The 15,236-nt window shown below is 47.2% G+C and overlaps 1 protein-coding gene across 1 annotated transcript in view; it reads left to right on the top strand.

Moving 5' to 3' along the window:
* The window catches only part of CCKBR (cholecystokinin B receptor), a 123,577-nt gene that overhangs the window by 66,386 nt on the left and 41,955 nt on the right, over window positions 1–15,236 (top strand). The window contains exon 2 of the mRNA XM_075851271.1: window positions 14,230–14,478. Coding sequence (XP_075707386.1) covers window positions 14,230–14,478 — 249 coding nt within the window. The remainder of the gene's footprint in view (window positions 1–14,229; window positions 14,479–15,236) is intronic.

Here is a 15,236-nt window from a genome sequence, read left to right as displayed (position 1 = left end):
TGCAGGGTCATTATCTGGGCAGTGGTGTAATGTTCTGCAGAGTCATTATCTGGGCAGTGGTGCAATGTTCTGCAGGGTCATCATTCAGGCAGAGGTGTAATGTTCTGCAGGGTCATTATCTGGGCAGTGGTGTAATGTTCTGCAGGGTCATCATTCAGGCAGAGGTGTAATGTTCTGCAGAATCATTATCTGGGCAGTGGTGTAATGTTCCACAGGGTCATCATTCAGGCAGTGGTGTAATGTTCTGCAGAGTCATTATCTGGGCAGTGGTGTAATGTTCTGCAGGGTCATCATTCAGGCAGTGGTGTAATGTTCTGCAGAGTCATCATTCAGGCAGTGGTGCAATGTTCTGCAGAGTCATCATTCAGGCAGTGGTGCAATGTTCTGCAGGGTCATTATCTGGGCAGTGGTGTAATGTTCTGCAGGGTCATCATTCAGGCAGAGGTGTAATGTTCTGCAGAGTCATTATCTGGGCAGTGGTGTAATGTTCTGCAGTGTCATCATTCAGGCAGTGGTGCAATGTTCTGCAGGGTCATTATCTGGGCAGTGGTGTAATGTTCTGCAGGGTCATCATTCAGGCAGAGGTGTAATGTTCTGCAGTCATTATCTGGGCAGTGGTGTAATGTTCTGCAGGGTCATCATTCAGGCAGTGGTGTAATGTTCTGCAGAGTCATTATCTGGGCACTGGTGTAATGTTCTGCATAGTCACCATCTGGGCAGTGGTGTAATGTTCTGCAGGGTCATCATTCAGGCAGTGGTGTAATGTTCTGCAGGGTCATCATTCAGGCAGTGGTGTAATGTTCTTCAGGGTCATTATCTGGGCAGTGGTGCAATGTTCTGCAGGGTCATCATTCAGGCAGAGGTGTAATGTTCTGCAGAGTCATTATCTGGGCAGTGGTGTAATGTTCTGCAGGGTCATCATTCAGGCAGTGGTGTAATGTTCTGCAGAGTCATCATTCAGGCAGTGGTGCAATGTTCTGCAGAGTCATCATTCAGGCAGTGGTGTAATGTTCTGCAGAGTCATCATTCAGGCAGTGGTGCAATGTTCTGCAGAGTCATCATTCAGGCAGTGGTGCAATGTTCTGCAGAGTCATCATTCAGGCAGTGGTGCAATGTTCTGCAGGGTCATTATCTGGGCAGTGGTGTAATGTTCTGCAGGGTCATTATCTGGGCAGTGGTGTAATGTTCTGCAGAGTCATCATTCAGGCAGTAGTGCAATGTTCTGCAGAGTCATTATCTGGGCAGTGGTGTAATGTTCTGCAGAGTCATTATCTGGGCAGTGGTGTAATGTTCTGCAGAGTCATCATTCAGGCAGTGGTGCAATGTTCTGCAGAGTCATTATCTGGGCAGTGGTGCAATGTTCTGCAGAGTCATTATCTGGGCAGTGGTGTAATGTTCTGCAGAGTCATCATTCAGGCAGTGGTGCAATGTTCTGCAGAGTCATCATTCAGGCAGTGGTGCAATGTTCTGCAGGGTCATTATCTGGGCAGTGGTGTAATGTTCTGCAGGGTCATTATCGAGGCAGTGGTGTAATGTTCTGCAGAGTCATCATTCAGGCAGTGGTGTAATGTTCTGCAGAGTCATCATTCAGGCAGTGGTGTAATGTTCTGCAGGGACATTATCTGGGCAGTGGTGTAATTTTCTGCAGAGTCATCATTCAGGCAGTGGTGCAATGTTCTGCAGAGTCATTATCTGGGCAGTGGTGTAATGTTCTGCAGAGTCATCATTCAGGCATTGGTGCAATGTTCTGCAGGGTCATTATCTGGGTAGTGGTGTAATGTTCTGCAGGGTCATTATCTGGGCAGTGGTGTAATGTTCTGCAGGGTCATTATCTGGGCAGTGGTGCAATGTTCTGCAGGGTCATCATTCAGGCAGTGGTGTAATGTTCTGCAGAGTCATCATTCAGGTCAGTGGTGTAATGTTCTGCAGAGTCATCATTCAGGCAGTGGTGTAATGTTCTGCAGGGTCATCATTCAGGCAGTGGTGTAATGTTCTGCAGAGTCATCATCTGGCCAGTGGTGCAATGTTCTGCAGAGTCATTATCTGGCCAGTGGTGCAATGTTCTGCAGGGTCATCATTCAGGCAGTGGTGTAATGTTCTGCAGAGTCATTATCTGGGCAGTGGTGTAATGTTCTGCAGGGTCATCATTCAGGCAGTGGTGTAATGTTCTGCAGAGTCATTATCTGGGCAGTGGTGTAATGTTCTGCAGGGTCATCATTCAGGCAGTGGTGTAATGTTCTGCAGAGTCATCATTCAGGCAGTGGTGCAATGTTCTGCAGAGTCATCATTCAGGCAGTGGTGTAATGTTCTGCAGAGTCATCATTCAGGCAGTGGTGCAATGTTCTGCAGAGTCATCATTCAGGCAGTGGTGCAATGTTCTGCAGAGTCATCATTCAGGCAGTGGTGCAATGTTCTGCAGGGTCATTATCTGGGCAGTGGTGTAATGTTCTGCAGGGCCATTATCTGGGCAGTGTTGTAATGTTCTGCAGAGTCATCATTCAGGTAGTAGTGCAATGTTCTGCAGAGTCATTATCTGGGCAGTGGTGTAATGTTCTGCAGAGTCATTATCTGGGCAGTGGTGTAATGTTCTGCAGAGTCATCATTCAGGCAGTGGTGCAATGTTCTGCAGAGTCATTATCTGGGCAGTGGTGCAATGTTCTGCAGAGTCATTATCTGGGCAGTGGTGTAATGTTCTGCAGAGTCATTATCTGGGCAGTGGTGCAATGTTCTGCAGAGTCATTATCTGGGCAGTGGTGTAATGTTCTGCAGAGTCATCATTCAGGCAGTGGTGCAATGTTCTGCAGAGTCATCATTCAGGCAGTGGTGTAATGTTCTGCAGAGTCATTATCTGGGCAGTGGTGTAATGTTCTGCATAGTCATCATTCAGGCAGTGGTGCAATGTTCTGCAGAGTCATCATTCAGGCAGTGGTGCAATGTTCTGCATGGTCATTATCTGGGCAGTGGTGTAATGTTCTGCAGGGTCATTACCTGGGCAGTGGTGTAATGTTCTGCAGAGTCATCATTCAGGCAGTGGTGTAATGTTCTGCAGGGTCATTATCTGGGCAGTGGTGTAATGTTCTGCAGAGTCATCATTCAGGCAGTGGTGCAATGTTCTGCAGAGTCATTATCTGGGCAGTGGTGTAATGTTCTGCAGAGTCATCATTCAGGCATTGGTGCAATGTTCTGCAGGGTCATTATCTGGGTAGTGGTGTAATGTTCTGCAGGGTCATTATCTGGGCAGTGGTGTAATGTTCTGCAGGGTCATCTGGGCAGTGGTGTAATTTTCTGCAGGGTCATTATCTGGGCAGTGGTGCAATGTTCTGCAGGGTCATCATTCAGGCAGTGGTGTAATGTTCTGCAGAGTCATCATTCTGGTCAGTGGTGTAATGTTCTGCAGAGTCATCATTCAGGCAGTGGTGTAATGTTCTGCAGGGTCATTATCTGGGCAGTGGTGTAATGTTCTGCAGAGTCATCATTCAGGCAGTGGTGTAATTTTCTGCAGGGTCATTATCTGGGCAGTGGTGCAATGTTCTGCAGGGTCATCATTCAGGCAGTGGTGTAATGTTCTGCAGAGTCATCATTCAGGCAGTGGTGTAATGTTCTGCAGAGTCATCATCTGGCCAGTGGTGCAATGTTCTGTAGAGTCATTATCTGGCCAGTGGTGCAATGTTCTGCAGAGTCATCATTCAGGCAGTGGTGTAATGTTCTGTAGAGTCACCATCTGGGAAGTGGTGCAATGTTCTGCAGGGTCATCATTCAGGCAGTGGTGCAATGTTCTGCAGAGTCATCATTCAGGCAGTGGTGTAATGTTCTGCAGAGTCATCATTCAGGCAGTGGTGTAATGTTCTGCAGGGACATTATCTGGGCAGTGGTGTAATTTTCTGCAGAGTCATCATTTAGGCAGTGGTGCAATGTTCTGCAGAGTCATTATCTGGGCAGTGGTGTAATGTTCTGCAGAGTCATCATTCAGGCATTGGTGCAATGTTCTGCAGGGTCATTATCTGGGCAGTGGTGTAAAGTTCTGCAGGGTCATCTGGGCAGTGGTGTAATTTTCTGCAGGGTCATTATCTGGGCAGTGGTGCAATGTTCTGCAGGGTCATCATTCAGGCAGTGGTGTAATGTTCTGCAGAGTCATCATTCAGGTCAGTGGTGTAATGTTCTGCAGAGTCATCATTCAGGCAGTGGTGTAATGTTCTGCAGGGTCATCATTCAGGCAGTGGTGTAATGTTCTGCAGAGTCATCATCTGGCCAGTGGTGCAATGTTCTGCAGAGTCATTATCTGGCCAGTGGTGCAATGTTCTGCAGGGTCATCATTCAGGCAGTGGTGTAATGTTCTGCAGAGTCATTGTCTGGGCAGTGGTGTAATGTTCTGCAGGGTCATCATTCAGGCAGTGGTGTAATGTTCTGCAGAGTCATTATCTGGGCAGTGGTGTAATGTTCTGCAGGGTCATCATTCAGGCAGTGGTGTAATGTTCTGCAGAGTCATTATCTGGGCAGTGGTGCAATGTTCTGCAGAGTCATTATCTGGGCAGTGGTGTAATGTTCTGCAGAGTCATCATTCAGGCAGTGGTGCAATGTTCTGCAGGGTCATCATTCAGGCAGTGGTGCAATGTTCTGCAGAGTCATCATTCAGGCAGTGGTGTAATGTTCTGCAGAGTCATTATCTGGGCAGTGGTGCAATGTTCTGCAGGGTCATCATTCAGGCAGTGGTGTAATGTTCTGCAGAGTCATCATTCAGGTCAGTGGTGTAATGTTCTGCAGAGTCATCATTCAGGCAGTGGTGTAATGTTCTGCAGGGTCATCATTCAGGCAGTGGTGTAATGTTCTGCAGAGTCATCATCTGGCCAGTGGTGCAATGTTCTGCAGAGTCATTATCTGGCCAGTGGTGCAATGTTCTGCAGGGTCATCATTCAGGCAGTGGTGTAATGTTCTGCAGAGTCATTGTCTGGGCAGTGGTGTAATGTTCTGCAGGGTCATCATTCAGGCAGTGGTGTAATGTTCTGCAGAGTCATTATCTGGGCAGTGGTGTAATGTTCTGCAGGGTCATCATTCAGGCAGTGGTGTAATGTTCTGCAGAGTCATTATCTGGGCAGTGGTGCAATGTTCTGCAGAGTCATTATCTGGGCAGTGGTGTAATGTTCTGCAGAGTCATCATTCAGGCAGTGGTGCAATGTTCTGCAGAGTCATCATTCAGGCAGTGGTGTAATGTTCTGCAGGGCCATCATTCAGGCAGTGGTGTCATGTTCTGCAGAGTCATTATCTGGGCAGTGGTGTAATGTTCTGCATAGTCATCATTCAGGCAGTGGTGTAATGTTCTGCAGAGTCATTATCTGGCCAGTGGTGTAATGTTATGCAGAGTCATTATCTGGGAAGTGGTGCAATGTTCTGCAGAGTCATCATTCAGGCAGTGGTGCAATGTTCTGCAGAGTCATTATCTGGGCAGTGGTGTAATGTTATGCAGAGTCATTATCTGGGAAGTGGTGCAATGTTCTGCAGAGTCATCATTCAGGCAGTGGTGCAATGTTCTGCAGCGTCATCATTCAGGCAATGGTGTAATGTTCTGCAGAGTCATCATTCAGGCAGTGGTGCAATGTTCTGCAGAGTCATTATCTGGGTAGTGGTGTAATTTTATGCAGAGTCATTATCTGGGAAGTGGTGCAATGTTCTGCAGAGTCATCATTCAGGCAGTGGTGCAATGTTCTGCAGCGTCATCATCTGGGCAGTGGTGTAATGTTCTGCAGAGTCATCATTCAGGCAGTGGTGCAATGTTCTGCAGTGTCATTATCTGGGCAGTGGTGCAATGTTCTGCAGTGTCATTATCTGGGCAGTGGTGTAATGTTCTGCAGAGTCATCATCTGGGCAGTGGTGTAATGTTCTGCAGAGTCATCATTCAGGCAGTGGTGTAATGTTCTGCAGGGTCATCATTCAGGCAGTGGTGTAATGTTCTGCAGAGTCATTATCTGGGCATTGGTGTAATGTTCTGCAGAGTCATCATTCAGGCAGTGGTGCAATGTTCTGCAGAGTCATTATCTGGGCAGTGGTGCAATGTTCTGCAGGGTCATTATCTGGGCAGTGGTGCAATGTTCTGCAGTGTCATTATCTGGGCAGTGGTGTAATGTTCTGCAGAGTCATCATCTGGGCAGTGGTGTAATGTTCTGCAGAGTCATCATCTGGGCAGTGGTGCAATGTTCTGCAGAGTCATCATTCAGGCACTGGTGTAATGTTCTGTAGGGTCATCATTCAGGCAGTGGTGTAATGTTCTGCAGAGTCATTATCTGGGCATTGGTGTAATGTTCTGCAGTCATTATCTGGGCAGTGGTGTAATGTTCTGCAGTGTCATTATCTGGGCAGTGGTGTAATGTTCTGCAGAGTCATCATCTGGGCAGTGGTGTAATGTTCTGCAGAGTCATCATCTGGGCAGTGGTGCAATGTTCTGCAGTGTCATTATCTGGGCAGTGGTGTAATGTTCTGCAGAGTCATCATCTGGGCAGTGGTGTAATGTTCTGCAGAGTCATCATCTGGGCAGTGGTGCAATGTTCTGCAGAGTCATCATTCAGGCACTGGTGTAATGTTCTGCAGGGTCATCATTCAGGCAGTGGTGTAATGTTCTTCAGGGTCATTATCTGGGCAGTGGTGCAATGTGTTGCAGGGTCATCATTCAGGCAGAGTTGTAATGTTCTGCAGAGTCATTATCTGGGCAGTGGTGTAATGTTCTGCAGGGTCATCATTCAGGCAGAGGTGTAATGTTCTGCAGAGTCATTATCTGGGCAGTGGTGTAATGTTCTGCATAGTCACCATCTGGGCAGTGGTGTAATGTTCTGCAGAGTCATCATTCAGGCAGTGGTGTAATGTTCTGCAGAGTCATCATTCAGGCAGTGGTGCAATGTTCTGCAGAGTCATCATTCAGGCAGTGGTGTAATGTTCTGCAGGGTCATCATTCAGGCAGTGGTGTAATGTTCTGCAGGGTCATCATTCAGGCAGTGGTGTAATGTTCTGCAGGGTCATTATCTGGGCAGTGGTGCAATGTTCTGCAGGGTCATCATTCAGGCAGAGGTGTAATGTTCTGCAGGGTCATTATCTGGGCAGTGGTGTAATGTTCTGCAGAGTCATTATCTGGGCAGTGGTGCAATGTTCTGCAGGGTCATCATTCAGGCAGAGGTGTAATGTTCTGCAGGGTCATTATCTGGGCAGTGGTGTAATGTTCTGCAGGGTCATCATTCAGGCAGAGGTGTAATGTTCTGCAGAATCATTATCTGGGCAGTGGTGTAATGTTCCACAGGGTCATCATTCAGGCAGTGGTGTAATGTTCTGCAGAGTCATTATCTGGGCAGTGGTGTAATGTTCTGCAGGGTCATCATTCAGGCAGTGGTGTAATGTTCTGCAGAGTCATCATTCAGGCAGTGGTGCAATGTTCTGCAGAGTCATCATTCAGGCAGTGGTGCAATGTTCTGCAGGGTCATTATCTGGGCAGTGGTGTAATGTTCTGCAGGGTCATCATTCAGGCAGAGGTGTAATGTTCTGCAGAGTCATTATCTGGGCAGTGGTGTAATGTTCTGCAGTGTCATCATTCAGGCAGTGGTGCAATGTTCTGCAGGGTCATTATCTGGGCAGTGGTGTAATGTTCTGCAGGGTCATCATTCAGGCAGAGGTGTAATGTTCTGCAGTCATTATCTGGGCAGTGGTGTAATGTTCTGCAGGGTCATCATTCAGGCAGTGGTGTAATGTTCTGCAGAGTCATTATCTGGGCACTGGTGTAATGTTCTGCATAGTCACCATCTGGGCAGTGGTGTAATGTTCTGCAGGGTCATCATTCAGGCAGTGGTGTAATGTTCTGCAGGGTCATCATTCAGGCAGTGGTGTAATGTTCTTCAGGGTCATTATCTGGGCAGTGGTGCAATGTTCTGCAGGGTCATCATTCAGGCAGAGGTGTAATGTTCTGCAGAGTCATTATCTGGGCAGTGGTGTAATGTTCTGCAGGGTCATCATTCAGGCAGTGGTGTAATGTTCTGCAGAGTCATCATTCAGGCAGTGGTGCAATGTTCTGCAGAGTCATCATTCAGGCAGTGGTGTAATGTTCTGCAGAGTCATCATTCAGGCAGTGGTGCAATGTTCTGCAGAGTCATCATTCAGGCAGTGGTGCAATGTTCTGCAGAGTCATCATTCAGGCAGTGGTGCAATGTTCTGCAGGGTCATTATCTGGGCAGTGGTGTAATGTTCTGCAGGGTCATTATCTGGGCAGTGGTGTAATGTTCTGCAGAGTCATCATTCAGGCAGTAGTGCAATGTTCTGCAGAGTCATTATCTGGGCAGTGGTGTAATGTTCTGCAGAGTCATTATCTGGGCAGTGGTGTAATGTTCTGCAGAGTCATCATTCAGGCAGTGGTGCAATGTTCTGCAGAGTCATTATCTGGGCAGTGGTGCAATGTTCTGCAGAGTCATTATCTGGGCAGTGGTGTAATGTTCTGCAGAGTCATCATTCAGGCAGTGGTGCAATGTTCTGCAGAGTCATCATTCAGGCAGTGGTGCAATGTTCTGCAGGGTCATTATCTGGGCAGTGGTGTAATGTTCTGCAGGGTCATTATCGAGGCAGTGGTGTAATGTTCTGCAGAGTCATCATTCAGGCAGTGGTGTAATGTTCTGCAGAGTCATCATTCAGGCAGTGGTGTAATGTTCTGCAGGGACATTATCTGGGCAGTGGTGTAATTTTCTGCAGAGTCATCATTCAGGCAGTGGTGCAATGTTCTGCAGAGTCATTATCTGGGCAGTGGTGTAATGTTCTGCAGAGTCATCATTCAGGCATTGGTGCAATGTTCTGCAGGGTCATTATCTGGGTAGTGGTGTAATGTTCTGCAGGGTCATTATCTGGGCAGTGGTGTAATGTTCTGCAGGGTCATTATCTGGGCAGTGGTGCAATGTTCTGCAGGGTCATCATTCAGGCAGTGGTGTAATGTTCTGCAGAGTCATCATTCAGGTCAGTGGTGTAATGTTCTGCAGAGTCATCATTCAGGCAGTGGTGTAATGTTCTGCAGGGTCATCATTCAGGCAGTGGTGTAATGTTCTGCAGAGTCATCATCTGGCCAGTGGTGCAATGTTCTGCAGAGTCATTATCTGGCCAGTGGTGCAATGTTCTGCAGGGTCATCATTCAGGCAGTGGTGTAATGTTCTGCAGAGTCATTATCTGGGCAGTGGTGTAATGTTCTGCAGGGTCATCATTCAGGCAGTGGTGTAATGTTCTGCAGAGTCATTATCTGGGCAGTGGTGTAATGTTCTGCAGGGTCATCATTCAGGCAGTGGTGTAATGTTCTGCAGAGTCATCATTCAGGCAGTGGTGCAATGTTCTGCAGAGTCATCATTCAGGCAGTGGTGTAATGTTCTGCAGAGTCATCATTCAGGCAGTGGTGCAATGTTCTGCAGAGTCATCATTCAGGCAGTGGTGCAATGTTCTGCAGAGTCATCATTCAGGCAGTGGTGCAATGTTCTGCAGGGTCATTATCTGGGCAGTGGTGTAATGTTCTGCAGGGCCATTATCTGGGCAGTGTTGTAATGTTCTGCAGAGTCATCATTCAGGTAGTAGTGCAATGTTCTGCAGAGTCATTATCTGGGCAGTGGTGTAATGTTCTGCAGAGTCATTATCTGGGCAGTGGTGTAATGTTCTGCAGAGTCATCATTCAGGCAGTGGTGCAATGTTCTGCAGAGTCATTATCTGGGCAGTGGTGCAATGTTCTGCAGAGTCATTATCTGGGCAGTGGTGTAATGTTCTGCAGAGTCATTATCTGGGCAGTGGTGCAATGTTCTGCAGAGTCATTATCTGGGCAGTGGTGTAATGTTCTGCAGAGTCATCATTCAGGCAGTGGTGCAATGTTCTGCAGAGTCATCATTCAGGCAGTGGTGTAATGTTCTGCAGAGTCATTATCTGGGCAGTGGTGTAATGTTCTGCATAGTCATCATTCAGGCAGTGGTGCAATGTTCTGCAGAGTCATCATTCAGGCAGTGGTGCAATGTTCTGCATGGTCATTATCTGGGCAGTGGTGTAATGTTCTGCAGGGTCATTACCTGGGCAGTGGTGTAATGTTCTGCAGAGTCATCATTCAGGCAGTGGTGTAATGTTCTGCAGGGTCATTATCTGGGCAGTGGTGTAATGTTCTGCAGAGTCATCATTCAGGCAGTGGTGCAATGTTCTGCAGAGTCATTATCTGGGCAGTGGTGTAATGTTCTGCAGAGTCATCATTCAGGCATTGGTGCAATGTTCTGCAGGGTCATTATCTGGGTAGTGGTGTAATGTTCTGCAGGGTCATTATCTGGGCAGTGGTGTAATGTTCTGCAGGGTCATCTGGGCAGTGGTGTAATTTTCTGCAGGGTCATTATCTGGGCAGTGGTGCAATGTTCTGCAGGGTCATCATTCAGGCAGTGGTGTAATGTTCTGCAGAGTCATCATTCTGGTCAGTGGTGTAATGTTCTGCAGAGTCATCATTCAGGCAGTGGTGTAATGTTCTGCAGGGTCATTATCTGGGCAGTGGTGTAATGTTCTGCAGAGTCATCATTCAGGCAGTGGTGTAATTTTCTGCAGGGTCATTATCTGGGCAGTGGTGCAATGTTCTGCAGGGTCATCATTCAGGCAGTGGTGTAATGTTCTGCAGAGTCATCATTCAGGCAGTGGTGTAATGTTCTGCAGAGTCATCATCTGGCCAGTGGTGCAATGTTCTGTAGAGTCATTATCTGGCCAGTGGTGCAATGTTCTGCAGAGTCATCATTCAGGCAGTGGTGTAATGTTCTGTAGAGTCACCATCTGGGAAGTGGTGCAATGTTCTGCAGGGTCATCATTCAGGCAGTGGTGCAATGTTCTGCAGAGTCATCATTCAGGCAGTGGTGTAATGTTCTGCAGAGTCATCATTCAGGCAGTGGTGTAATGTTCTGCAGGGACATTATCTGGGCAGTGGTGTAATTTTCTGCAGAGTCATCATTTAGGCAGTGGTGCAATGTTCTGCAGAGTCATTATCTGGGCAGTGGTGTAATGTTCTGCAGAGTCATCATTCAGGCATTGGTGCAATGTTCTGCAGGGTCATTATCTGGGCAGTGGTGTAAAGTTCTGCAGGGTCATCTGGGCAGTGGTGTAATTTTCTGCAGGGTCATTATCTGGGCAGTGGTGCAATGTTCTGCAGGGTCATCATTCAGGCAGTGGTGTAATGTTCTGCAGAGTCATCATTCAGGTCAGTGGTGTAATGTTCTGCAGAGTCATCATTCAGGCAGTGGTGTAATGTTCTGCAGGGTCATCATTCAGGCAGTGGTGTAATGTTCTGCAGAGTCATCATCTGGCCAGTGGTGCAATGTTCTGCAGAGTCATTATCTGGCCAGTGGTGCAATGTTCTGCAGGGTCATCATTCAGGCAGTGGTGTAATGTTCTGCAGAGTCATTGTCTGGGCAGTGGTGTAATGTTCTGCAGGGTCATCATTCAGGCAGTGGTGTAATGTTCTGCAGAGTCATTATCTGGGCAGTGGTGCAATGTTCTGCAGAGTCATTATCTGGGCAGTGGTGTAATGTTCTGCAGAGTCATCATTCAGGCAGTGGTGCAATGTTCTGCAGGGTCATCATTCAGGCAGTGGTGCAATGTTCTGCAGAGTCATCATTCAGGCAGTGGTGTAATGTTCTGCAGAGTCATTATCTGGGCAGTGGTGCAATGTTCTGCAGGGTCATCATTCAGGCAGTGGTGTAATGTTCTGCAGAGTCATCATTCAGGTCAGTGGTGTAATGTTCTGCAGAGTCATCATTCAGGCAGTGGTGTAATGTTCTGCAGGGTCATCATTCAGGCAGTGGTGTAATGTTCTGCAGAGTCATCATCTGGCCAGTGGTGCAATGTTCTGCAGAGTCATTATCTGGCCAGTGGTGCAATGTTCTGCAGGGTCATCATTCAGGCAGTGGTGTAATGTTCTGCAGAGTCATTGTCTGGGCAGTGGTGTAATGTTCTGCAGGGTCATCATTCAGGCAGTGGTGTAATGTTCTGCAGAGTCATTATCTGGGCAGTGGTGTAATGTTCTGCAGGGTCATCATTCAGGCAGTGGTGTAATGTTCTGCAGAGTCATTATCTGGGCAGTGGTGCAATGTTCTGCAGAGTCATTATCTGGGCAGTGGTGTAATGTTCTGCAGAGTCATCATTCAGGCAGTGGTGCAATGTTCTGCAGAGTCATCATTCAGGCAGTGGTGTAATGTTCTGCAGGGCCATCATTCAGGCAGTGGTGTCATGTTCTGCAGAGTCATTATCTGGGCAGTGGTGTAATGTTCTGCATAGTCATCATTCAGGCAGTGGTGCAATGTTCTGCAGAGTCATCATTCAGGCAGTGGTGCAATGTTCTGCAGGGTCATTATCTGGGCAGTGGTGTAATGTTCTGCAGGGTCATTATCTGGGCAGTGGTGTAATGTTCTGCAGAGTCATCATTCAGGCAGTGGTGTAATGTTCTGCAGGGTCATTATCTGGGCAGTGGTGTAATTTTCTGCAGAGTCATCATTCAGGCAGTGGTGCAATGTTCTGCAGAGTCATTATCTGGGCAGTGGTGTAATGTTCTGCAGAGTCATCATTCAGGCATTGGTGCAATGTTCTGCAGGGTCATTATCTGGGTAGTGGTGTAATGTTCTGCAGGGTCATTATCTGGGCAGTGGTGTAATGTTCTGCAGGGTCATCTGGGCAGTGGTGTAATTTTCTGCAGGGTCATTATCTGGGCAGTGGTGCAATGTTCTGCAGGGTCATCATTCAGGCAGTGGTGTAATGTTCTGCAGAGTCATCATTCAGGTCAGTGGTGTAATGTTCTGCAGAGTCATCATTCAGGCAGTGGTGTAATGTTCTGCAGGGTCATTATCTGGGCAGTGGTGTAATGTTCTGCAGAGTCATCATTCAGGCAGTGGTGTAATGTTCTGCAGGGTCATTATCTGGGCAGTGGTGTAATTTTCTGCAGAGTCATCATTCAGGCAGTGGTGCAATGTTCTGCAGAGTCATTATCTGGGCAGTGGTGTAATGTTCTGCAGGGTCATCATTCAGGCAGTGGTGTAATGTTCTGCAGGGTCATTATCTGGGCAGTGGTGTAATTTTCTGCAGAGTCATCATTCAGGCAGTGGTGCAATGTTCTGCAGAGTCATTATCTGGGCAGTGGTGCAATGTTCTGCAGGGTCATCATTCAGGCAGTGGTGTAATGTTCTGCAGAGTCATTATCTGGGCAGTGGTGCAATGTTCTGCAGGGTCATCATTCAGGCAGTGGTGTAATGTTCTGCAGAGTCATCATTCAGGTCAGTGGTGTAATGTTCTGCAGAGTCATCATTCAGGCAGTGGTGTAATGTTCTGCAGAGTCATCATCTGGCCAGTGGTGCAATGTTCTGCAGAGTCATTATCTGGGCAGTGGTGCAATGTTCTGCAGGGTCATCATTCAGGCAGTGGTGTAATGTTCTGCAGGGTCATTATCTGGGCAGTGGTGTAATTTTCTGCAGAGTCATCATTCAGGCAGTGGTGCAATGTTCTGCAGAGTCATTATCTGGGCAGTGGTGTAATGTTCTGCAGAGTCATCATTCAGGCATTGGTGCAATGTTCTGCAGGGTCATTATCTGTGTAGTGGTGTAATGTTCTGCAGGGTCATTATCTGGGCAGTGGTGTAATGTTCTGCAGGGTCATCTGGGCAGTGGTGTAATTTTCTGCAGGGTCATTATCTGGGCAGTGGTGCAATGTTCTGCAGGGTCATCATTCAGGCAGTGGTGTAATGTTCTGCAGAGTCATCATTCAGGTCAGTGGTGTAATGTTCTGCAGAGTCATCATTCAGGCAGTGGTGTAATGTTCTGCAGAGTCATCATCTGGCCAGTGGTGCAATGTTCTGCAGAGTCATTATCTGGCCAGTGGTGCAATGTTCTGCAGGGTCATCATTCAGGCAGTGGTGTAATGTTCTGTAGAGTCACCATCTGGGAAGTGGTGCAATGTTCTGCAGGGTCATCATTCAGGCAGTGGTGCAATGTTCTGCAGAGTCATCATTCAGGCAGTGGTGTAATGTTCTGCAGAGTCATCATTCAGGCAGTGGTGTAATGTTCTGCAGGGTCATCGTTCAGGCAGTGGTGTAATGTTCTGCAGAGTCATTATCTGGGCAGTGGTGTAATGTTCTGCAGAGTCATCATTCAGGCAGTGGTGCAATGTTCTGCAGAGTCATCATTCAGGCAGTGGTGCAATGTTCTGCAGAGTCATCAGATCTCTTTCTCCTTCTAGATCTGAACTGGGTGAGGATCCTGCTTTACTGCGTCATCTTCCTCCTCAGCGTCTTCGGGAACGCTCTGATCATCGTCGTTCTGGTGATGAATAAACGTCTTCGCACCATCACCAACTGCTTCCTGCTGTCCCTGGCGATCAGCGACATCATGGTGTCCCTGCTGTGCATGCCCTTCACCCTCATCCCCAATCTCATGGGGAACTTCATCTTTGGGGAGGTCATCTGCAAGACCGCCGCTTTCTTTATGGGTAAGTCGTTTGCATTCGTGGCATTTCATTATCTATTCAGTGACAGGAAACAGAGATTTTATGAACACATAACTAAGCAGTTCTGTCAGTGATGAGTCCGGGAGAACTTCACCCCAAAATCATAAAATCTCCAGAACAAAGAAGCCCCTGAATCGCCTCGGATGGTGGGAATTCTCTGCAGCAGCTTCTGTCATACCTGAGATAATAATCCAGAGTCCTGAGATAATAATCCAGAGTCCTGAGATAATAATCCAGAGTCCTGAGATAATAATCCAGAGTCCTGAGATAATAATCCAGAGTCCTGAGATAATAATCCAGAGTCCTGAGATAATAATCCAGAGTCCTGAGATAATAATCCAGAGTCCTGAGATAATAATCCAGAGTCCTGAGATAATAATACAGAGTCCTGAGATAATAATACAGAGTCCTGAGATAATAATACAGAGTCCTGAGATAATAATCCAGAGCCCTGAGATAATAATCCAGAGTCCTGAGATAATAATCCAGAGTCCTGAGATAATAATCCAGAGTCCTGAGATAATAATACAGAGTCCTGAGATAACAATGAAAATACCTGAGATAATAATCCAGAGCTGTGAGATAATAATCCAGAGTCCTGAGATAATAATCCAGAGTCCTGAGATAATAATGCAGAGTCCTGAGATAATAATCCAGAGTCCTGAGATAATAATCCAGAGTCCTGAGATAATAATCCAGAGTCCTGAGATAATAATCCAGAGTCCTGAGATAATAATCCA

Source organism: Rhinoderma darwinii, chromosome 2, assembly GCF_050947455.1.
Source record: "Rhinoderma darwinii isolate aRhiDar2 chromosome 2, aRhiDar2.hap1, whole genome shotgun sequence".
In the NCBI taxonomy this organism is placed as follows: Eukaryota; Metazoa; Chordata; class Amphibia; order Anura; family Rhinodermatidae; genus Rhinoderma; species Rhinoderma darwinii.
This window is presented reverse-complemented; position numbering and strand designations above follow the sequence as displayed.